This window comes from Suricata suricatta, chromosome 3 (genome assembly GCF_006229205.1).
Source record: "Suricata suricatta isolate VVHF042 chromosome 3, meerkat_22Aug2017_6uvM2_HiC, whole genome shotgun sequence".
Classification (NCBI taxonomy): domain Eukaryota; kingdom Metazoa; phylum Chordata; class Mammalia; order Carnivora; family Herpestidae; genus Suricata; species Suricata suricatta.
Window position 1 is genome coordinate 128,985,126 of NC_043702.1, and position 24,171 is coordinate 129,009,296.

The window sequence follows — 24,171 nt, forward strand, 5'->3', positions numbered from 1 at the left end:
AGCCATTATTACATTATTACCCTGGCACTCCCTCCTCATTGTTCTGTTTCTGGCTCTGGTTATGCCTGAATCAGTAGGCCCTGCCTCCTCCTGTTATTTATGCAACATCTGCCAACCTGAGCCATGGATATGTGGTAAAAAGTGACCAACTACCCTTGATGCCATCTTATCTCCAATAACCGGTAGTTGGGGTGGGTGTGGGCCAACACAGCGGTGATGAGAAATACTTCCCACTTCAGGGATGTTCTGATTGCCATTGGTCCTTTAAATGGGCTGGACCATTGATGACCTGACCATGCCCTGACCGGCCCGCAAGAGCAAACTGCAAACCCTCAATGGCTAGATGCCCTAAGAAATCATGCAGCAACTTCCCTCAACTCTCCTCCTGTCTCTTGCCGGCCTCAATGCTTGCTTTCCTCTCTCTGGCACCATGTTTTTGGCCCTGAAAGATTTCATTACCTACTTTGGGCTTACTTGGATTTGACAGCCTCTTGGATTCCATATTTTGTATCTTAGCACTTCTGCTGGTTTAGAGTTTTGCCTGTTCCTTTGGCTTCAGAATCACGCATTCACCGCTGACTTTAGTCAAGACGACTCAATCTATGGCTTTCAGTATTGCCACTCCCCTACATCCAAGTATGGTTGCTGCGAGTAGGGAAGGAAACTTCTTTTCAAAAGATGCGGAAATATTTTTCAGAACTGGATGAAATAGCCCTTTGAAACAAAATTCAAAGTCTTCATCTCAGTGTAGAGTGATCACATAAGTTGATTGTTAAAATAATGAATTGGGCATGCTTGTAAGAACATGTAGGTTGGTTGGTTTGTTTTTTGTTTTTGAGAGAGAGAGACAGTACAAACATGTTCACACAAGTGCTGGGGAGGAGCAGAGGGGGAGGGAGAGAATCTTAAGCTCGCTGAACATGGAGCCCAACATGGGGCTCAATCTCACCACCATGAGATCATGACCTGAGCCCAAATTAAGAGTGGGGCACTCAACGAGCTGAGCCACCGAGGTACCCCGAATATGTAGGTTTTGAACTCATCTAATAGTTCTAGGGCTCCTGGGTGGCTGAGTTGGTTAAGGGTGAAACTCTTGAACTTAGCTCAGACCATGATCTTGTAGGTACATGAGTTCAAGCACCACATCGGGCACCATGCTGATAGTGTGAAGCCTACTTGGGATTCTCTGTCTCTTTGCCCCTCCCCTTCTCATTCTCTCTCAAAATAAATAAACTAAAAATAAAATAAAATAAAAAATGAAAAGAAATCATCCAACAGTTCTGCCTAATTTTGGGAGGATGCACTGCTTGGCTAAAGCCCTAGGGCATGCAGGTTTGGGCTAGAGAGTGTGGTTTTCCCAGCTGTGGATGGAGGTGAGGACGTGGCTTAGAGAGGTATAACAGAGATGACCCTAGGTTAGTATCACTGCAACTGTATAATAAGGTACTGCTAGGGAGTTTTTGGAGGACAGGAGGATTGGCAGACACGGAAGAAATGTAGGAGTGATTGAGAGAAGAGAAAGGCAAAGTGTCCTTGATCCTGGGCCTTGTTCTGTTACTGAAACATAGTGAGGAAACAGCCTGTCCTCAATGGACAGAATGCTAGAAAAGTTTCTAGGTCTGTTCCTATTTCATTCATATTTTGATATTTCTAGGTCCATTCCTATTTGATTCACAATACATTTCCTATGTGAAATAATGCTCAGTAGGGTTTTATGGGCCAACATCATGAACAAAACCCCTGTACAGGTGTGTTTAGTGAAATGTTTAAAGTTCTCAGGGGAAGCAGGAACACATCTCCAAGGAAAAGTAATAACCTTGGATTAACCTGAAGAGGAAAGAGGCAGTCTGAAGGATAGAGCAGTGACCAAACAGTTACCATTTGTTTCTGTACTAGCAACATGGAGATTCCCATCTTAAGTGGCATTTTACTAACACGTGATTTTAGTAATATTTTCGTAGTGTTAGTAAGATTTTATAATATTCCTGATTTTTTTTTAAGTTTGTAGAGGGTTTGCTATATATACCTCAGCATGCTTTCTTATTTACCTGGCTAATTCTTTCCTATAGATACCTATTTTTTCTTTTTCTTTTTAATTTTTAATAATTTATTTTTTAAATTTACATACTAGTTAGCATATAATGCAACAATGATTTCAGGAGTAGATTCCTTAATGCCCCTTACCCATTTAGTTTCCCCCCCTTGGTGCCCCCTCGCACAACCCCTCCAGTAACCCTCTGTTCTCTATCATTAAGACTCATGTTTTTGTCTCCTTCCCTGTTTTATATTATTTTGCTTCCCTTCCTTTCATCTGTTTTGTATCTTAACGTCCTCATATGATTGAAGTCATATATTTGTCTTTCTCTAATTTTGCTTAGTACAATACCCTCTAGTTCTATACACGTAGTTGCAAATGGCAAGATTTCATTCTTTTTGATTCTGAGTAATACTCCCTTGTGTATAGTAGATACCTATTTCTAATTGTGTAAGACAAGTTAATGGACAGTAAGACTTACAAGAATATATTCATATTTAAGATGATCTGTACTTGAAGGAATACTTCAGGGCATGTATAGATCATATAATGTCATTACTGTCTGAGAAATAAGCAAGCCGGTAAATTCTATACTGAGAATACATCAGGCCTATGTTTAAAGCGCTGCTTCTTCAGATTTGAAGCAATATGTATCAGGTAATTGTTTTTGTCCTTTATTTCTCTTTTATTTTTTAATCTTTCTTAAAATGTTTTAATATTTATTCTTTTTTGACAGAGAGAGACAAAGTGAGTGGGGGAGGAGCAGAGAGAGAGGGAGACACAGAATCCAGAGTAGGCTCCAGGCGCTGAGCCGTTAGCACAGAGCCCAATGCGGCCTGACACAGGGCCCAAACTCACAAACTGTAAAATCATGACCTGAGCCAAGGTCAGATGCTTAACTGACTGACCCACCCTGGCCCTCCTATTTCTCTATTATTTATTAAAAATTTTTTTTAACATTTATTTATTTTTGAGAGACAGAGAGAGACAGAGTGTGAGCAGGGAGGGGCAGAGAGAGAGACACACACAGAATCAGAAGCAGGCTCCAGGCTCTGAGCTGCCAGCACAGAGCCCGACAGGGAGCTCAAACCCACGAACTGTGAGATCATGACCCGAGCAGAAATCGGATGCTCAACTGACTGAGCCACCTTGGTGCTCCTATTTCTCTATTTTAAAGAGATCTCCAGGGGTGCCTTGGTGGCTCAGGTCATGATCTCATGGTTTGTGAGATTGAGCCCCATGTTGGGCTCTGCACTGACAGTGTGGAACCTATTTGGTATTCTCTCTCTCCCTCTCTCTATCCATCCCCCTCCCAAATACACTTTTTTTTTTTTAAAAAAAGGAGTCTCCATCAAAAGAATTCCTTTAAAATTTTTTAATTGGGTGTAAACTTTATATCCAGCCCAAATATAACTTACTTTCTTATATTCACTCAGGAACACTTAAATGTCACTGTGGTGCAACTATCAAGGTTAGATGTGAAGAATACAGGGTGGAACATACAAGGTTGAGTGTGGTCTGGGGGAAAATGACCAAGATGTGCCTTTGAGGAGTTCACAGTATGGCTGGAGAGAAGCCTGTATCGTAAGTACAAGATTACAATAAATGTGACGAACACGATAATAGGGGCAGATAGAAAGGACTTTGGGGGCAACAAAGACCTTGCCAAAGGGGCCAGAGGGCATATAGCAAAACAGATATTTGACCTACATCGTAAGTCAAAATTTAGCCCTATATAGACTCAAAATTCTTTCCAAAGTAGAATGTTGTCTACAGCTCTTTCCCATAATCACTCTGATTAAATGACTCACCTAAACCTATTACATGGCTTCTCTGTCATTACGTCATCTCATTGTCTTCTCATGCAGATTCCTGGATTGTGACTGCGTGCATTCCAAGGGCATTCCACATGGCCCCCAAAGGAAGGGCAGGACGTGAGGACAGAGTGCCTCACTCAGGGACGTGGCTGTTGTATGTCAGGCCCCTTCCAGTCACCTTACCCTTGGCTCTTCCTATAACATGGGAGAATCTTTCTTTTTAGGATTTGGTGGCTCAACAGGTCTGGAAGGATTTGGTAAGGGGAGGCTTCCTTGGGCTCTATTGCTGGGAGAGGAAAAGAAGTTTAGCAGGTCGAATGGCAAAGGCAAAACCACCGTGGAAGGTTTGTCTGTGGACAAGGCCTGGAGCGTGTGGAGGTAGCGCAGCTGAGCGGCGGCCGGGGTGCCGGCCAGGATCTCAGCTGCAGTTCTCAGGGACTCGGAGGCGGCCTTCTCCCCTTCCGCAGCGATCACCTAGAGAACGGACCGAAGAGAAGCACAGTGACTTTTCCTCTCCGTTCCTCCGAGGCTCGACTCACTTCTCAGGGTTACCCAGCAGACAAGCGCGGAGCACCTGCCAGGGGACAGGCACCGGAAGCACAGCAGACTGCCCTCTTTCTCAAGGATCTTGGTCTAGGGGAGACAGATCACACTATCGGTGTAATTTAGGGCGGAATCTGTCAAGGGCCATGGCAAGCATAGTGAAGTGTTAGGGGAGTTACTAATTATGTCTGTGGGGCCTTGAAAGATGAGTAGGACTTTGCCATATTTAGAAAAAGTTGGCCAGCATCCTAGGCAAGGTCGTAGAAGCCTGAAAGGGGGACTTCTACCTAGGGCAAAATGAACAGGTAAGCATTTCAGAAGAAAAAGCACCTGGCTCACTACCCAAATGCCACCATCAAGTGGACAAAGAGGACCCAGAGATGGAGAAGGTACTCTGCCCTGAGGACCACTTCCTTCCCCTTCCCTCTCCCTTCCACACTCCAGGGTTACTGACCTCTTCTGTGGTAGGGTTTTTCTCCACCTGCTTTCTGTTCTTTAAGAGAAATCTGTCTCTCCTTCCCTGACACCAACCCCCAACCCCCACCTCAGTCCTAAGGAGCTGCCGGCAGTCACAGCTGTGCTGCTCACTGGCACGGCGCGTGGAGGCTGTGGGCGGCACAGCCTTCCCTTGGCTCTGGCATTGTGGGAACTGGGCCCTCATCACGGTGATCCCTCCGCAGCTCCAACAGAGTTAGGGATACAGGTCTGGGGTCATTAACAGAGAGGTGCCAGGGGACTGGTATTCCCTAGAGAATGAGGCCAGCACAAGAGAATACGGATGAAAGGTGGGGTGTTGCCTTTAAGGAGAGTGAAGGCAAGACTCCAGAAGGAGGAGGTGGTCCAGAGAGAGGGCATAAGAGAAAAAGTGATGCTGCATTAGGGGGCTACCAACACATTTTAAGAGAACATTTTTAATGGGGGGGACACAAGCCAGGTTCCTCCCAGCTCCTAGGTGGATGGGGGGTGAGGAAGCAAAGGGGGAATGTTCTGGCCCCTCTGGCCCACCCGCGCTCTGGCCCCTCTGGCTCACCCGCGCTCTGGCCTGTCTCTGTGCTTCAGCTTCCACAGCCAGAGAGTGCTGCAGCCCGGCCGGCAGCCTGACGTCCTTACTGGAAGAGAGAGAGAGAGAGGGCTGGTAGGAGTGGTGGGAACGCAGCCCTGCTTTCAGCACCAGGGTCTCCCACAGGCTCGCCACCTGCATGGCCAGTTAGGCCTGTTTAATGGGGCGTGGGGTCCTTAGACCTTGGAGGTGGCCAGTGGCCGGGGGAGGGCATCTCAAAAGTCAGTGCCTCACATGCAGACTTCTGTTGTCACTGCTGTTACAGTAGAGCTATGGTTTTTTCTCGACAAGCAGAACACATTTTTTTGGTTGATGGGTTGTTCCCATCGTTCCCACTTAGAGTTTAATCTAAGGCCCAGCTATTAGATTTGAATAATGAAGAGCAGTCTTGGGGCACCAGGGTGGTTCAGTCCGTTAAGCTCGATTTCTGCTCATGGGGTTTGAGACTGAGCCAGGCCTGTGTAGAGCTCTGTGCTGACAGCATGGAGCCTGCTTGCGATTCTCTCTTTCCTTCTCTCTCTGCCCCTCCTCCAGTCACCTCCTCTCTCTCAAATAAATAAAAAAGAAAAAAAAAAGCACATAACCTTAAAAAAAAACAGTCTTGAAGAGCCATACTATGAAGAATAAGGGAAGTCATCTAAGTTTATACAGGAATTGATTTTGTAAAGAATAGAACTGACCAGACAAGAGTAATGCGTAATGTATTACATAAAAGATACAAAATTATATTTTTACTCTGTAACTATGAAAATGACATAGAAGACAATTTGGCAGTTCCATGGGGAGTTAAACACAGAGTGACCATGTGATCCAGTAATTCTCCCCCTGGGTGTATCTGAAAACGTGTTTACACAACAACTTGCACATGAGTGGTCACTGCAGTGTTATTCATAATAGTCCTCAAGTGGAAACAACCCAAATGTCCGTCATCAAATGAGTAGATAAGCCAGACGCGGTGTAGCCACACAGTGGAGTGTTATCTGACCATAAAAAGGAAGAAGTATTGATGCACGCTTCACCACGGAGGAACCTTAGGAAGAATATGTTAAGTGAAAGAAGCCAAACACAGAAGGCCATGTAATACGTGACTGCATTTGTACGACGTGTCCAGGACAGCCAAATCCAGACAGGAGATCAGTAAGTGAGCAATGAGGGGTTTCTGCCTAATGGGTGTGGGCTTTCTTTTCGGGGTGATGAAAATATTCTGGAACTCATAGAGATGGTTACATCACTCTATGAATATAATAAAAACACCTGGTTGTACTTTAAAATGGTTAGAACAGGGGGCGCCTGGGTGGCTCAGCATACTGGTTAAGCCTCTGACTTTGGCTCAGGTCAAGATTTCACGCTTCGTGCTGTATCTCCCTCTCTCTCTGCCTCTCCCCTACGAGCACTCTGTCTGTTTCTCTCTCTCAAAAACAAACAGTAAAAAATTTAAAAAATAATAAAATGGTTATAATGGTCAGTTTTTATGTTATGTGAATTTTATCTCAAAAAATTTTTTAAATCCATGAAAGTGATTTGCCTAAATGTTACAGTGGTTCTGTTATGGCTATGAGTACTAGGTAATTTTTTCTTTTTTTCCAATTTTATGCTAATATGGCTATAGTACTCAACTCACTGAAAATAATTTTTGAAATTATTTAAAAATAAAAAAACATTTCCTTTTATCATATTGTTTTTCCTGGTTAATTTCCTACCCACATTTCTGTTCTTTCCACTTTGATTCCCCAAATGCAGGTCACTGAATCCAAGGCCACCTGTGGAGGGAAGAGGGGAGCCGTCAGTGAGAAACCCCCTGCGGAGTGGAGCTCCCCTACGCCTCATGCCCCTCATGCCCGGTGGTCTCTGCTGGGAACATACGTTTTCTCTGAAAGGACTTTTGTTTGAACATGACAGTGTCTTGCAAAAAGTTCCTTAACTTTGCACGGAGCCAAATGTTTGTGGAATTGAAGACGGTGTGGAGGGCTGAATAGTGGCTTCCAAAGACATCCATGTCCCGATCCCCAGAGCCTGTGAATGCTGCCCCAGAAGAGACCTCGCAGATGGGGTTAAGTTAGAGGATCTTAAAATGGGGAGAGTATCTTGGGTCTTCGCAGCAGGCCCCAAATGCAGTCCCAAGTGTCCTGCTAAGAGGGAAGCAGAGGGAGGTGTGGCTACAGGAGAGGAGGAGGTGAATCTGGGGGCAAATGTTGGAGTGATGGGCTGGGACAATGGAGAAAGGGGCTGGCCAACCTGGGGAAGCGGGGAGCCTTGAGAGAGGCTGGAAAAGGCAAGGAAACGAATTCTCCTCTCAGAACTTCCAGAAGGAAGCGGCCCTGCCAACACCTTGACTTTGGCCCCCGTGAAACTGATCTGGCACTTCTGGCCTTCAGAGGTGTAAGAGACTAGATTGGCATTGTTTTAAGTCCCTGAATTTGTGGCAGTTTGTTACAGAAGCCACGGGAAACTGATGCAGATGGGGTACTTTTGGGATGCTTTTCTTCCAATCCTTCCCATGGTTCCTTCATCTCACTCAGCCAGCCTCCTGTTCCCCTAGAGCCGCGTTTACTCTATCTCCATATTCTGCTTTATTTTTTCCCATAGCAATTGTCACCCTGTGGTATTATATCATTGCTTGTTTATTTCCTGCCACCAGCTGGACTGTAATGTGAGCAGGGCCATACTGTCAGCTTTATCCTGATGCCTGCAACAGTGCCTGGTAGATCATGTATGATCAATAAATAGGAGATGAATGGAAAAAAAAGATGCATCGACTAGAGAACCAAAGTCTGGGGTCTCCCAAACGGCTTTCATTTACAGGTGCCTCCTTCCTGCCAGTGGCACCCCATTCCCCCTCTCCCCAGACCCAGAGGGCAGGAGAAAGTGAACTGTGGGCTCTGGAAAGGAGGGGTGGGGATGGAGCTCTGCATGTGGGCCCACACTCTTTTCCTTTTTAATGATTTCTGATGATTTCTCAGCGGCTACAAGGTCAGCTAGCCTAGTGCACGGAGAGCCCTGAGAAGGCTGGCTAATTTAGGGTGAGAGGAAGGGATGTGGAAAAGAGGAGGTGGCATCTTAAAGGACAAAGAGGGTTTTGCCTGTGGGGAGAAGGGAAGCCACCCAAGAGGAGGTGTGTGAGTATCAAGTGCTGCATTTGGGATAAGCGCTGAGGGCATGGAGCTGCAGGGGTGGGGTGGGATGGGATGGGGTGGGGAGAGGGATGGCAGGAGGCGAGGCTGTAACAGTGGGGTCGTTCATTCGCTCATCCAAAAGACACTATCTGATTGCTGTGAGACAAGTCTGGCGACAGGTGCTGAGAACAAAGAGACGAATACAATATGACCCCTGCCATTATGGAGTCGACAATCCAGGAAGACAACAGTGTAAGTACATAAAAATTCAGTGTGGGGCGCCTGGGTGGCTCAGTCGGCTAAGCCTCCGACTTCGGCTCAGGTCAGATCTCACGTTCGTGGGTTTGAGCCCCGTGTCCGGCTCTGTGCTGACAGCTAGCTCAGAGCCTGGAGCCTGCTTCAGATTTTGTGTCTCCCTCTCTCTCTGACCCTCCCCTGCTTGCACTGTCTCTGTCTCTCAAAAATAAATAACATTAAAATAAAAAAGTGGATGTTTAACTGACTGAGCCACCCAGACGCCCCACGCTGGAGTGGTTTTTAAATTTCAGAACAGTAACTACCTGTGTTCCTCTTATTCTAACTTTTTTTCTTCTTAGGTTCTCTTGTTTTCTGAATTTTTCCCTTTTCCACCAAGATGCTAATCTCCGTTTTATGAGTAACAAGCTGGACAAGTCACAGACATGTGACATGGCTTCCATAAGGTTCTTTAGGGGTGGGGTGCTCAGGCCCCATCAGGCACAATCATTACCAATGCCTTTGACACTTAGTCCCTGCTGTTGGAGGTCCTCCATTTGGCTAGACAAGATTCCTACCTTCCCAACAATTCTGGGCCTGGGGGCTCATGGTCTCAACGACAGGGTCCCTCACTGCTGGTAACCGCCATGTGACTGGCCAGCCTCCCGGAATCCTGTTTTGCTTTCACTCTCATACCTTTGCCAACTTGTCTGGGTAAGAATGGGAGATGCCCAGCCTGGCCGTGGGTGAGGGGGGTAAGAGTGCTGCCTGTGGGCTGGGCAAGGCCGCCGGTGAGGGGGTTCTTGCTCCCCCATCCCATGCCTAATTCCCAATCAATTAAATCCAGATGATTGACTGGGAGATGAATCACGAAGGGTCTGTGACATCTTACCTCTTTTTATCTTCAGTCTTATTTGAACTTACTGTTGAACTTTGCTATTTTCCCAACTAGCCTGTAAGCTCCCGGAACCTTTCCTGAGCATCTCTGGATGACCACCGCCCTGTCCTGGCTAGCCCCACCCCTGCCGGCTCTCACTCCACACTCTGGGCTGGGTGGGCACTTTGCAGTGAGGCCACGGCCTCTGGGGCAGGGTGAAGAGCAGAACCTTTGGCAATGACTGACTAGTCATCACCAGATTGACTCAGGTCAGTTTGCCAGCCTCTTACTTAGTATTCAGCTCCTTAAAGACGGAGCCCTCAGCAGCGAAGGTCTGGCACGTGCTTCAATAAATGGCCAGTAAAGAAATGAAGAGAGATATTTCAACATATTTGATCTTAAATTGATCTAAGTACCTTTATATCTTGGGCAATGCTCTTCCTCTCTAGAAGAATCTCAGTGAGGGATCGATGTGCTAGGAGACGCTTCATGGTGGTCTGCACAAGAAACTGGATGGCTTTGGACACGTGAGCAAGACTGCTCAAAAGAAGAGAGGCGTTTTCCATCCGGTAGTAGCAGATGGCATCTATCTCCATTATAAACATGTCTTTGGTCACAACCTGAAAAAAGAGTTTGGGTAACAGGCCTTACGTCAGGGCTCTCTTCCCAGGTGGTGAGAGAAGCTAAAGTGTTCAAAGGAAATTTTCTCGGTAAGATAGTGAAAGAAAAAAAGTCGCTGGCCCACCCTTTATTCAAAATAGGTGTGTTTTTGAAGATTATGGAGTTTTTATTGAATACCATAAAGAACTCACAATTTAAAGGAATCCTGTTGTAAACAGCTCTGTAAAAATATCAGGAATACTTTTCTTAGACGAAAATCTTCAGTTAATTGAATATCAGACCTTTTTAAAATCTGATGCCAAAAAAAGCCTGATCTAGAAGAGAAGTGCATTCTGGGAATCAAGCGCGCTGATGAGGTGCGCGCCGGGAGCGCGCGCTGGGGGCAGACCAGTGCCGCAGGTCAAGAGCCCTAAAAGCTGCCTGTTCTCAACATTTCCATTTTTAGACACTTATCACAAGGGCATATTTTAAGGATTTAGCTGCAAAGATGTCATCCACGGTGTTGCTTATTAGAATAAAAACTTGGAAATAAACAGTCACAGTAGGGAACTGGGAATTGTGGTGCATCTGTATGCTCTGTGCTCAAAGAGGGGCAGAAACATAGCTAATATTTGCAAACTTGATCACAACAGAGTGTTGAGTGGGAAAGGCATGCTATGGAGCAGTACGGTATATATACTTGTCTGTAACTCTAACTGCACCCATAGAAAAATCTGAAAGGATACACTCCAAAATCACAGTATCTGTCTACAGAGATAGATAGGATGGGGCGCTGAGTGGCTCAGTTGGTTGAGCGTCCAACTCCTGATTTTAGCTCAGGTCATGACTGGGGTCAAGGGAACCGGCACCGCATCGGGCTCCGTGCTGGCACTGCAGAGCCTGCCTGCGATTCTCTCCCTCTCTCTCTCTCACTGCTCCTCTCCTGCTTGTACATTTTCTCTCTCAAAATAAATGGATAGACATGAAATGAAGAATTTAGAGAGAGAGAGAGATATACATAGGATATAAATATATATGATATATATATAAGATGAGGGGTAAGTTTTATTTCTTTTTAGCTTTAATTATCCAAAATAAGCCTCTTAAAATATATATAATTTCTACTTACCAAAAGACAGAATGAGAATGAACTTCAAATGGAAAGTGGGAGACAATTTAGGAAAGCTTTATAAATCTAAATCTGGATATTTACTTTTAGTTTTTAATTGTGGCAAAATATACATAGCATCCAATTTACCATTTTAACTTTTTTTTTTTTTAAGGGAGAGAGAGCATGAACTGGGGAGAGGGGCAGAGGGAGACAGAGACAGAGAGAAAGAGAGTGAGGGAGAGGGAGAGAACCTCAAGCAGGCTGCATACCCAGCATGGAGCCCAAAGCAGGGCTCAATCCTATGACCCCAGGTGATGTGATGTAGCATATGTCAGAATTTCCTTCCTTTTTAAGGCTGGATAATATTCCACTGTATGTACCACATTTCGTTTGTCCATTTGATCATAAATGGACACTGGGGTTATTTTCGTCTTTAGTTATTGCAAATAATGCTGCTATGAACAGAGGTATGCAAGGTCTTTAAGACCTTGCTTTCAATTCTTTGGTGTGTGTACCCAGAAGTGGAATTGCTGGATCAAATGATAATTCTATTTTTGATTTTTTGAGCAGCTGCACCATTTTACATTCCCACAAACAGTGCACAACACAATTTCTCTACATCTTTGCCAGCCCCTGTTATTTTGTTGCCATTGTTGTTGTTTGTTTTTACAGGCCATCCCAAAAGGTGTGATGTGGCATCTCATTGTGTTTTTGAGTTACCTTTCTCTAATGATTAGTGGTGTTGAGCATCTGTTCATGTGTTTGTTGGCCAGTTGTGTATCTTCTTTGGAGAAATATCTGGTCAAGTCTGTATTAGTTAGGGCTCTCCAGAGAAATAGAATTATTAAATCATTAGGGTATGTGTGTGTGTGTGGGTGTGTGTGTGAGAGAGAGAGAGAGAGAGAGAAACAGTAACTGGCTTACACAATTGTCAACAGGCTGAAGACCCAAAGAAGAGCAGACATTGCAGCAGGAGGCTGAGAGCAGTCTGCTGGCAGAATTCCCCCCTCCCAGTGGGAGGTTAGTCTTTTGGCTTCAACTCATTGGATGAGGCCCACCTACATTATGGAAGGTAATCTACTCAAAGCCAACTGATTTAAATATTAGCTTTATCTAAAAAATACCTTCACAACAACACTCAGATGTGTTTGACCAAGTATCTAGGTGCCATAGCTTGGCTAAGCTGACACAGAATTAACCATCACAAAGTCCTTTGTCCATTTTTAATTGAGTTGTTTGCTTTCTTGTTAAGTTATAAGATTTCTTTATATATTCTGAATATTAACCCCTTATCAGGTGTATTACTTGCAAATATTTTCTTCCATTCCATAGGTCCCCTGTTCATTCTTTTGATTGTGTCCTTTGATGCACAGAGGTTTTCAATTTTGATATAGTCCATATCTTTACCTTTCTTTTCTACTTTTGAGCTTAAATAGTGATTTTGCCTTGGATCAGAACTGGTAGCTCCACTATATGAAACGTAGAGAGAAAGGAAAATCCATCATTCGACTTACCTCATGAAAGGGGATCTCCAAGGTCTGCAGACGAAGGTCAACCTTGTGGTAGGTATCCAGGCAGGGCAGAAAGAAGAAAAGACCTGGGGCGGGCAAGAGGGATTGACAGGTGAGCAGTTGGCAGGGAGACTTTGGGGTTCACCTCTTCGGTGTCAGGTCGCATATCACATTGCTTCTCTCAGCCTCCAAGGACACACAGACCATCCGGCAACCCCATCTCCACCCCTAGAATGTGTCCGTGGTTGCTACGGATATCATATAATTTTTTTTGTTATTGTCCAATCTAGGACACTTTGGAGGATGAAAGAAGAGCATTGTTACAGTGCACTCCAAGACAGCTGGCATTAACAGGGATTAACCCCCGCAAAATGGGCTGTATGGGTCACCTCAGTCATGGTGCTGACCCATCTGGATCTTGACTAACATGTCCGTCCTCTTCACCAGATTTGAATTCCCCTAGCAAGAGTGTCTGATGCACTATTTCTAGCTTTAGTGCCTGACTTAGTGCCTTTTAGGTGCTCTGTAAAATTATTTTTGAATCCATGCATGTACCAAGTTGACACATTTTAGAGCCAGCAACCTCCCCCATGGTACTTCTTAAAATGTGAGCCCAGAAGTAGCACAATAGCAGTATCATGATACCAGCCCTTGGGTTGGCTCATTTTCCTCATGCACTTAATGTAATGTACAGGGTTACTATGCAATGAATATTTTTAGATTGACTTGTCATGATTTTCTGAGAGCCAGCAGGCAATGTGGGCCCCTGCAAGGGCCAAAGCCTTACTAGACCCTGCAGCACCTCACAGAGCCCAGGACCCCTCTGAGGGGCATCCCAGCTGTTGGCCCTTTCTAGCCCTGATAAAGAAGGATGCCAACAGCTAGAACCAGAACAAGTGGTCGCTGTCCTAGACCACAGGGTCGGGTTCTACTTTTATGTGGACCCATTAACTTGTCCTCAATCGTCAAACTCTGATTTGTGTCCGGTCTAGTCTCTGTTCTCTGCTGTTTCTGTTTTCCTGGCTTGGGACTTGGACCCTTTGCAATATATGCACAGTGGGACTTTGTTCCTTCCTATGACTTCCTGGCTGGCTTGGATCTCTAAAGCCCAACGACTGGACTTTATAGAGTAACCATACATCTAGCAGTGCACCATAATCAGCTTGGACCTCTGGATATCAACTCTACTAAACTGTAAAGCCCTAGAGATTAGAAGCCATGTCTCATTTATCCATCTTCATCTTCCTGGTAGTTATACAGTATCTAAACCACATGAGGTGTTCAGTTGATGTTTTCTAAGTTCCATGAACTAAAGGCCAACTTTCCACTTGGATGCTGGACTTCGCCTATCTCCCATGGTTGGTCTGACCCCTGGATTCTGAACTAGTTCAGCTTTGCTCTGAGAATTCATAGCACCCTAACCAAATACATGTTTTACTCAAACCAGTGCCCAGCCATGGGCCCTAAGCCTACTTGCTACTCCAGCTAGCCTGGCCTTGGCATTTGACTTTCTGCATCCATCCTCTCTCTTGGTCACTGTGACCTGGTAGTAATGCTCTTGGAATAATCTTTCATAACCTGTGCTACAAAGAACAGAGGGGTGCGTGGGTGGCTCAGTCAGTTAAGCATCCAACTCCTTGTTTTGACTCAGGTCATAATCTCATGATTCTTGAGTTTGAGCCCCACATTGGGTTCTGTGCTGATGGCATGGAGCCTCCTTGGGATTCTCTCTCGCCCTCACTGACCCTTCCCTGCTCTCTCCCTCTCTCTCAAAATAAATAAACTTAAAAACTTAAAAAAACAGATTAGAAAATGCAAACATCATGGATTGAGTTATTTCACATAGCCTGAGGTCCATGTGACAAGCACGCAGGGACTGAAGAAACTGGCAAGTCTACAGGGGATGGAGTGTGCTCCGTACCAGGGCCTCTGGCTCTCCCAGGAAGCAGGTGTCCCAGTCGGAATATTATCACTCTTTCATGCTCCTGTACAACCTAAAGGCAGAAATAATACATTTGAAACATCCCAAAAAAATAAAGTCTTTAAAAGGCCTTGGCAAGAGAGTGATCCTAGATAACAAAAAACTATAGTTTTGAGAACCAAGAAGAAATTTCTATTAATATTTACATTTCCAAAATCTACACTTAGCAAGCGTAGAATTTCAGAAATGTGCTAATTTTTTGAATCCAAGAACAGAATTTTGTTTAAAGAATCAACTATGTCCAGCATAACAAAGTCAAGAAAATCACAGCATATTTAATCTTGGATTTTCCTGTGACTTCTGCATTATTAGCTTTTACATGTATCACACATTAGCTATTTAATAAAAGAGGGGGTATATATTAATACTACTTGTGATATTTTGTTTCAAACTGCAATTTCTTCTATGGTTGCTTCAAAATCATTCAATGGGGTTTAAATTTGTCTCTTCTCATTGGTGACATAGCTAGAAAAATTAAGTGTGTCCTATAGTTATTTTTGAAATGACAAAAAGGGAGATTCTCTGTGTAGGAATGTCCGTGTATTAGAAGAGAGACAGGAAAGTTAATGCACACTACTTCAAAAATAAACTGCATTTTCTGGCCCAGTATCAAGATCTGGGTTCTAATGCTTGCTTATCATTAGCTTATGTGGTCCGTTTTTTGTATATATGCCCACCTGTGAACTGTTGAACGAACAAACTATTATTTGTGTCTGAGCCATGTCTGTTTTTCTTCTTCATTCTCCTTCCACTTTAACTTTTTTTTGTGTGTCTTTATTTTGAGAGAGAGAGAGAGAGACAGAGAGTGAGTGGGGGAGGGGCAGAGAGAGAGGGAGACACAGAACCTGAAGCAGGCTCCAGGCTCTGAGTTGTCAGCACAGAGCCCAACTCGGGGCTCGAACCCATGGACCTGAGCTGAAGTCCGATGTTTGACTGACTGAGTCAACCAGGTGCCCTCTCCTTCCACTTTAGAAAGCTCCACTGAGGGACACCTGGGTTGCTTAGTCGGTTAAGCGTCCAACTCTTGGTTTCAGCTCAAGTCATGATCTCAGAGTTCATGAGTTTGAGCCCCACATCAGCCTCTATGCTGGCAGTGCAGAGCCTCTGTGGGAATCTGTCTCACTGTCTCTCTGTTCTGCCCCACTTGCATTGTCTCTGTCTCTCTCAAAATAAAACAATTATTCAAATGGAATGAAGAGACCAAAAGTAACACATTTTGAAGTGTGCTTTTTATGTTAACAGGCTCCACTACCCCACTATACGTCCATTTAGGTCAAGAACCATGTCTTGTTGATGCTTCTGAGTTTTATAGCTCCTGTGCCTGAACGGTGCCTTGCTTGTTGAAACAATGAATGAGGATGAATGTCTAGATTTGGTTCCCAGAGCAGGCCCCAGACACCCACAATTTCTTGGGTCCCTAGCATTACTTGTTTCTTTTCTGCTTTTATTGGAAGAAACAAATTCTTCCTAGAGATGAAGAGGAGTCTGACTCTTTCAAGACCTTGCTCAAATGTAATACCTCATTCTGCTTCAGTATGCTCTTCCTAATTGCTTTTATGGTTTACCATCTTAAGTGGCCAGACCTAAGAACGTTTGCCACAATCCATGACTGAGTTAGTGTTGGACTTTATGGCAGCCATACAGGTGCTCAAATCCCCCTTCAAAAGACCCGGTTACCCACAATCTGCTGTCTATAGAAGACACACTTTGGATTAAATGTTACACGTAGGTGGAAAGTAAAAGGATAGAAAAGACATACCACACAAACAGTAACCAAAAAAAAGCACAAGTGGCTATACTGATACTAGACAAAATGGAATTTCAAACACACAAAAATGTTATAGGTGATAAAGAGAGACACTATAACAATAAAAGGGTCAATGCATTAGGAAAGTATAATAATGATAAACATATATGTACCTAAAAGCAGATTTAAAATACAAGAAGCAAAAACCAAGAGAACTGAAGGCAGAAATAGACAATTCAAACAACGCTAATAATTGGAGAGTTTAATATTCCACTTTTTTAAAAGTTTATTTCTTTATTCTGAGAGAGGGCAAGTCAGGGAAGGGTGTATATGGAGACAGAGAATCCCAAGCAGGCTCCGCACTGTCAGTGCAAGCCCAATGTAGGGCTTGAACTCACAAACCGTGAGATCATGACCGTAACTGAAGTCAGACACCTAACCAAATGAGCCACAGAGGCACCCTGTTAATATTCCATTTTCAATCATGGATAGAACAACTAGACAGAAGATAAACAAGGAAATAAGACTTAAGTAACACGATATACAAATTAGACCTAACAGATATTGACACAGAACTCCACCCAACAACAGCAAAGTACGCTTTCTTCTCAAGAATACACGAAACATCTCTAGGATAGACAAAATGCTAGCCATAAAACAGACCTTGATAAATTTAAAACTATTGAAATTAAATAAAGTATATTATCTGATTACAGAGAAATGAAATTATAAATAATTAAAAAGGAAATTGGGGGAATTCAAAAATATATAGAAGCTGAATAACACACTCTAACATAACCAATGGGGGCTCCTGGGTGGCTCAGTTGGTTAAGCATCCGGCTTCAGCTCAGGTCATGATCTCACAGTTCCTGGGTTCAAGCCCCACATTGGGCTCTGTGCTGACAGCTTAGAGCCTGGAGCCTGCTTCAGATTCTGTGTTTCCCTCTCTCTCTGCCCCTCCCCTGCTCGCACTGTCTCTCTCTGTCTCTCAAAAATAAATAAAAAACATTAAACAATTTTTTTAAATAACCAATGGATCAAAGAGGAACTCAAAAGAGAAATTAGAAAATATTTTGAGTGAAAACAAAAACACAAGATAAAAAAAACATACGGGATGTAACTAAAGCAGCGCCAAGAGGAAAATTTGTAGTTGTAGATGTCTGTAATAAAAAAGAAATATCTCAAAATAAAATCCTAATTGTCTATCTTAGAACCCTGGAAATAGAAGAGCAAACTGAACTTAAAACAAGCAGAAACAAGAAAATAATGAAGATTAGAATGGGAATAAATGCAACAGAAATTAGAAAAACAACAGAGAAAATCAACTAAACCAAAAGTTGGTTCTTTGAAAAGATCAACAAAATTGACAGATATTTAGCTAACCTGACCGAGGGAAAAAAGAAGACTCAAATTTCCTAAATCAGGAATGAAAAAGGAATGACAGGAAGAACATCACTACTGTCCCTACAGAAAAAAAAAAAAAAAGATTGTAAAAGAAAATACTATGAACAACTATATGCTCCAAATTAGATAACTGAGGTGAAATGGACAAATTCCTATACAGACACAATGACCAAAACTGACTTGAGAAAAAAGAAACCTGAAAACATCTAGGAATAAAAGATTGAATAAGTAGTTTTAAAATTTCTCACAGAGAGAAGTCTAGGACCAGAGGCTTCACTGGTAAATTGTGCCATACATTTAACAAGGAAGTAATACAGTTCTTCACAGATTCTCCCCAAAAACAGAAGAGGAGGAAAATCTGTCCAACTTATTCTCTCAGCCCAGCATTGCTCTGGCCCAAAACCAAGAGTGAGACATCACAGGAAAAGAAGACTGCAGACCAATATCTCCTATGAACAGAGATGTAAAATCCTCAACAAACTACCAACAAACTGAATCCAGAAACATGTGAAAAGCATTTGACACCATAACCAAGTGGGATTTATGTTAGGAATACACAGTTGATATAGCATCCAACATTCAATGAATATAATACACCATATCAACGGAATAAAGGGTGATGGGGCGCCTGGGTGGCTCAGTTGGTTAAGCCTCCGGCTTCGGCTCAGGTCAGATCTCACGTTCGTGGGTTCGAGCCCCGTGTCAGGCTCTGTGCTAACAGCTAGCTCAGAGCCTGGAGCCTACTTCCAGTTCTGTGTCTCCTTCTCTCTCTGCCCCTCCCCCTCTCATGCTCTGTCTCTCTCTGTATTAAAAATAAATAAAATATTTTAAAAAATTAAAAAAAAAAGGGTGAATACCACGTGATCATCTCAACGGATGCAGAAAAGGCATTGGACAAAATTCAATACCCTTTCTGAAGAAAGAGGAGGATAAGGAAGAGAAGGGCATGCATGAGGAGTGTAATCGGCAGTGACCCCAGCAGCACCTGTAGCATTCCGGCCAAAGGCATGCTTTTCTGGGACCTGCAGACATGGTAACAATGGCGGGGTATTAGGGCCTGGCTATTTCTGCCCATCACAAACCTCCTCTATGAGGAAGCAAACTTTGCTCTGGAGTTCCCTTTCAGGCTGACCAACACTACCCTGGGGTTGTACCACAGTCTGAGGCCCTTTCTGTCCAATCCTTCCTCCACTTCTCATAGCACACACATCAGAACTGCATCACTGTCTGAAGGCCTTCTCTGCCTGCCCTTATTCTCTCTCCCCTTAATCTCTCGTAGAAAATGCCTCCCAGTAAACCCCTTCCACTTATATTCCTGTCTTGGCATGTGCTTCCTGAATAGACATGGTCTTCGGTCTTCATTTACTTCAAGGACAGGCATGTGGGCCAAAGAGAATCATCATTCATGGTTCAGAAGCTGCCTGAGAAGTTTCCTGGAAGTGCCAGAAGTGGACATTGTTACCTATTCTGGGCTGATCTTTGGGCTGCAGAGTGCAGGTGACCTAGACATAGCCCCTGACCTGAGGGCTCTCAGTCTAATGGGAGAGATTGGGGGCAACAAATATTATACATGTGCTAAGTGCTGGAATGGATGTAAAAGCAGAGAGACACAAGAGCATAGGGAAGGAAATGACAATCTGGGAGAGTCCAGGAAGGCTTTGGGCAAGGCCTGAGAGGAATAGGAGCTCTCCTGGCATATAAGTGGGTGTAAAGCCATTCTATGCAGAGCAGACGGCACATACCAAACCACAGAAGTGTGGACATGTGGTCGGCGACAGGCACCAGGAAATTACTTACAGGGTCCTCATAGAATCTCACCTTTATGCAGAACCAGACAGAAAAGGGGAAGGTCACAATGATGAAGAGCAGGGATGTGAGGACAAGAAGCCACTCACAGGCTCCTAAACCTGAAGACTTGGTACCTAAAAAAAAAGTCAAAGAATAATTATATCAGACTTTACCATACTCACTGACTAGCACTTGTTGGTCAGTCCTTGGTACTTGGGTCGGAGCAGTGTGTAGACTCTGCTAGAAATTTAGAATGAGCTGGATATCGGTGGTCCATTCACATGATAGGGCTTGCCTGTGAATGCTATGTGGGCCTGTGGAAGGTGGAGAAGGTTCTTGGAAAGGCGGGGAACATGGAATAAGCACAGAATCTGGGCAGAAGGTCTGGGTTTGGGTTCTGGCTCCACCATTTTCTGTCAAGTGACCTTAAGCAAGGCACATGACCTCTTTGAACATGTTTCCTCATCTATACAATGGGGGTGCTAACTATGCTGTATCTATTATATAGATACAGTAGCTATCCCATAAAACCTCACAACCATCTCCTAACATCTCCTAACAGCACTCTCATGAGATTTTTTCATAGTATTGATGTAAGTGTGAAATGACATATATGCATAAAAATTACTGAAGTGTGCTTCTCATACGTGTGCAGAGGCTCATCTTCCCTGAGCTTACTTCCCCATCCACTACCTGTCCCAAATGTCTGGAACTCCTCCATTGGAGTCCCTTCTTCGGATCAGGGTGTGGATCTCCAGACAGTCTTCAGAAAGTAATGATGAACTGGACTGCAGAAACCCAGGTTGCTTGAGTGATAAATGGAAATGTATGAGGGAAAGTTAATCTCAAGAACACATGCTTCTTGGGGTCTTGTCTTGCTTACGTTGTGTCTCTGGGCCTACAATAGTCTGACACAACACAGGTGCTCAATAAATGTTTGTGGAATCATAAGAATGAAGAAGTAGATAGCGAAAATTATTTAAATGTTATAATTATGGAAATCTCAAGAATTTTAATCTCCAAGGTACTGGGAAACTGGCCAAAAGGATATGACTTGTGAGTTTAAAATCCTCATAGAGGACTAGAAGGTGACTAATCATTAGGGATGGTGAAAAGCCTATTTGTGAGGGATGGAAATAAGAGGAAAACTAATTGGTAGGCTTGAATATTTGATTTCCATGCCTGCAAAATAATTGGAAAGGTCATCACCAAATTGATCACTTGAACAAAGCAGATACAAAAGCTGTACTAGCACAAAACTAACATCGACACTAAATGCTGTAGTATATAGTTCCCCAAGTGTGTCCTATGGAACACTAATCCCTCAGGGTGCTCCACAAAGCAAGGGTTCCCTGGGTAAACAAGTTTAGGAAACACTGTGTACTGTATCCCAGTGTTCATTTGCATACCGAGGGATTCCCTGCAGTAAAGAAGCATTCTTAGCTTTGTTTCATCTAGGATTTCCCAAACATTTGCCCAGGCAAATTTTCACGCTCTATAAAATTTATTTTTTACGCAATCTATTTTGGGGAATGCTACTCTATCAACACCATGTTAGTTCTACAATATTCTTTCTTAGTGTTATTGCCATGTTTAATTAGTTTATAAATATATTTCACTTGCCAGTGGTAACCATGGCAAATAAAAGGAAATACATGTACATACAGACCAAATAACATTTTATAAGGGAATAAAGGCCTCAAAATGCCTTCCACAGTGGTTAGGGATGTGAACAGAAAACTAGTAGACCACAAATCTAACTTATAGCTTTACTTACAAAATACTGTTCTCTTGAACAAGTTCCTTGAATAATTGTTTGGTTTAAGTGAATAATGAAATATTAAATGTTAAGGCAGGAGGAGCCTTAGGTGTGACATAGCCTAAGAATCTCCAACATTTTGGTAAGGTGAAGCTCTATTCAGATCTGGAGAGGCCCAGCCGTGGGAGTGTGCGACTAGGTGAGGAGGAGAAGGGAAAGTCGTTTCTCTTGCTCCCTGGCCCCTGGAAGCCACAGAGGCCTCAGACAAGGGCTCAGCAAGACCAACTCAGCCTCAGTGAGATTTCTCATCTACTTCTTGGGGTCTTGGGCTCTAGTCACTTAATAGCTGGAGAAACTGAGTGAAACCCACAAAGGTGACGTTACTTGCCTGAGGCCACAGGGTCGGTTGGTGGCAAGGCTGGGACCATGACCAGAAAGTAGGGGCGGCACCATGCAAGGATGGGCTTTTCAGTCAGACCGCCTTACTCTGGAATTCTGGCTCTTCTACTTCCCAGCTGTTGGTTTCTGGCAAGTTACTTAATTTCTCAACATGCTCCTCATCAGTGATATGGGAATGATAATACTCAGTAAAATACCCAGTGTGTGCCTGGCACACAGAAAACGTTCCATACCAGGCAGGGAGCTTTCTTCCTTGCCTATCCCGACACTGTGGTCTGAGGCACAATACTTACCTCTAACCTCTTCCATACTGTGACATTGAACCCAACAGACTTTTAATGACCGGAAGTTTCTGACTGATGAAAGGGCTCAGTTGGGCAAAACAGCATTAACATGGTCTGCATAAACTGCACCCCAGCTGCAGGAATCTTTCTTAAATCATAGCTTTCTCTTTTATTATGTTTGATATATTTCTTTTATTATGTTATTATTTGTTTATTTTAGAGAGACAGAGCAGGAGTGGGACAGGGTCAGAGAGAGAAGGGGAGACAGAATCTAAAGTGGACTCCAGGCTCTGAGCTGTCAGCCCAGAGCCCGATGCAGGGCTCGAACTCACGAACTGTGAGATCATGATCAAAGCTGAAGTCAGACACTCAACTGGCTGAGCCACCCAGATGCCCCAAATCACAGCTTTCAGTGTTCCAGCATATACTGTTTTGCTGTTTAAAATTTCATTGCCAGCAGAAAGCAATACAACATGCTATTCCTTGTTACTTTCCTTTAGACCCCTGTTCTTCTACACTGAAGGTGTCATGAATCTTTTCTCTTCCACTCATTATGAAAAGGATTGGAAGCAGATATATTTGTTCCTAAGAGTGGCTTCACCCACAAAAGCCAAAACTATCTATTTCCCCATGATTCCCTCCTTTAGTCAAACTTTCCTCTCTCTCAGCTTGCATGGAATCTGTGCAAATGTAATATATCCTCTGCTCCAAGCTTTGTGCAAAGTGCTTTGGATGGCTTAGCTCCTAGTACCCTCAGCTCTTTCCTCTGAGGTAAGCATTGCTGTTATCCCTTGTGCTCGGGTGGGTAAGGCCCTGCCTCTGATCACATGGCAGCTGTGTTTTTCTCTCCTTGGCTTTGCTGCCAAATGATCATAACAAAAAAAGTTTAAAATACTTTTAGGTAAGACTGAGGGGTGGGGATGAGGAGAGAAGAATAATAAGCTACTCAGTCCCATAGAACCAACCACCAGTTCAAGAATGTCTTCACTTAAATTAGGAGCCTATATACTTGTTGGCCACAAAAACCAGGTGCACGATTCCTTTGCCTTGTTCCCAGCCCGGACCACACTCCTTTTGCTTCCCATCTGTGGCTGGCCTCTGAGGCCAAATGTAATTAGTTGATGTGATTTGTATTTCTTCTGATGTATTTTGGTCCCCACCGCACAGTGGAAGGTCGGTGGGTCCTAACTAACTTAGGCCTTACATTCCTGGGAATCTAAGCTGATCCAGCAGGTTGCTCTGGCCTGAGTGGTTCTCGGTGCCGTGATTCGTTCCATTTGATCTGACATCCCTCGGTACCACGTGGAGAGACACACTCTCCCGTCCCCCAACGCCCTGTCACCCCATATCCCCGTCCCGCCATACCTTCCTCGGGCCGCTCGCTCTCCAGCAGCGCCACCACCTCGGTGCCCTCCTCACCGGAGCCCCGGACCTCATCCACGTCCACCACCGTGGCTGCGGGCGCTGGGGGCTCCCCCCGGCTGCCTGCCCGCTCCCGCCCCGCGTCCCGGCGCCCACGGCCTCCGCCCCCCCTCTCGGTCTTCGCCCGTCTGTTCTCCCTGTGGGGGGACCCGCCGCCTCTCCCGTGGGCCTCTCTGGAGGCGCTCCGAGCCCTCCTCTCCATCGCCTGCAGCCGGCCCGGGAGCGCGGTTCCTGCGGAGCAGCCCACCAGCAGGACCCTGAACTATAAGGGCCGTGGGCGGGCGCGGGGCGGGGTCTCCGCTTGCCGGGAGGCGGGACCGCGGGTCCCCGAGGCCCGCACGTCCAGCCCCGCGACTCGCGCGACCTTGGCCATGGGCGTTTGTGAGACGGCCGCGTGCCGCTTGGTGGGGCCGGAACATGCGTTTCTATGGACGACGATTTGAACTGGAAAGCAGGTTCGGTTGCCGGACCCGCCCCGGAGGCTCG

General features: G+C 44.6%; 1 protein-coding gene and 1 long non-coding RNA gene across 3 annotated transcripts; one reads left to right on the top strand and one right to left on the bottom strand.

Annotated features, from left to right (window-relative positions):
• Positions 1-53: 53 nt before the first annotated feature.
• On the top strand, positions 54-8,612 carry LOC115288124. Of its 2 annotated transcripts, none has more exons than XR_003906816.1 (5): positions 54-134; positions 3,472-3,619; positions 3,904-4,784; positions 6,450-6,592; positions 7,196-8,612. It is a non-coding gene; the product is annotated as an uncharacterized LOC115288124 (long non-coding RNA). The 2 variants fall into 2 exon arrangements; XR_003906817.1 differs by having other exon boundaries at positions 102-182.
• NPHS2 (NPHS2 stomatin family member, podocin) lies at positions 3,396-23,919 on the bottom strand. The gene is made up of 8 exons (XM_029935162.1): positions 23,629-23,919; positions 19,852-19,955; positions 14,823-14,895; positions 12,905-12,987; positions 10,096-10,299; positions 7,160-7,215; positions 5,426-5,504; positions 3,396-4,326 (listed from the first exon to the last, which is right to left on the bottom strand). Exons 1-8 carry the CDS (start codon positions 23,885-23,887, stop codon positions 4,048-4,050), a joined length of 1,137 nt encoding a protein of 378 aa, XP_029791022.1. The 5' UTR covers positions 23,888-23,919; the 3' UTR covers positions 3,396-4,047.
• Positions 23,920-24,171: the final 252 nt, after the last annotated feature.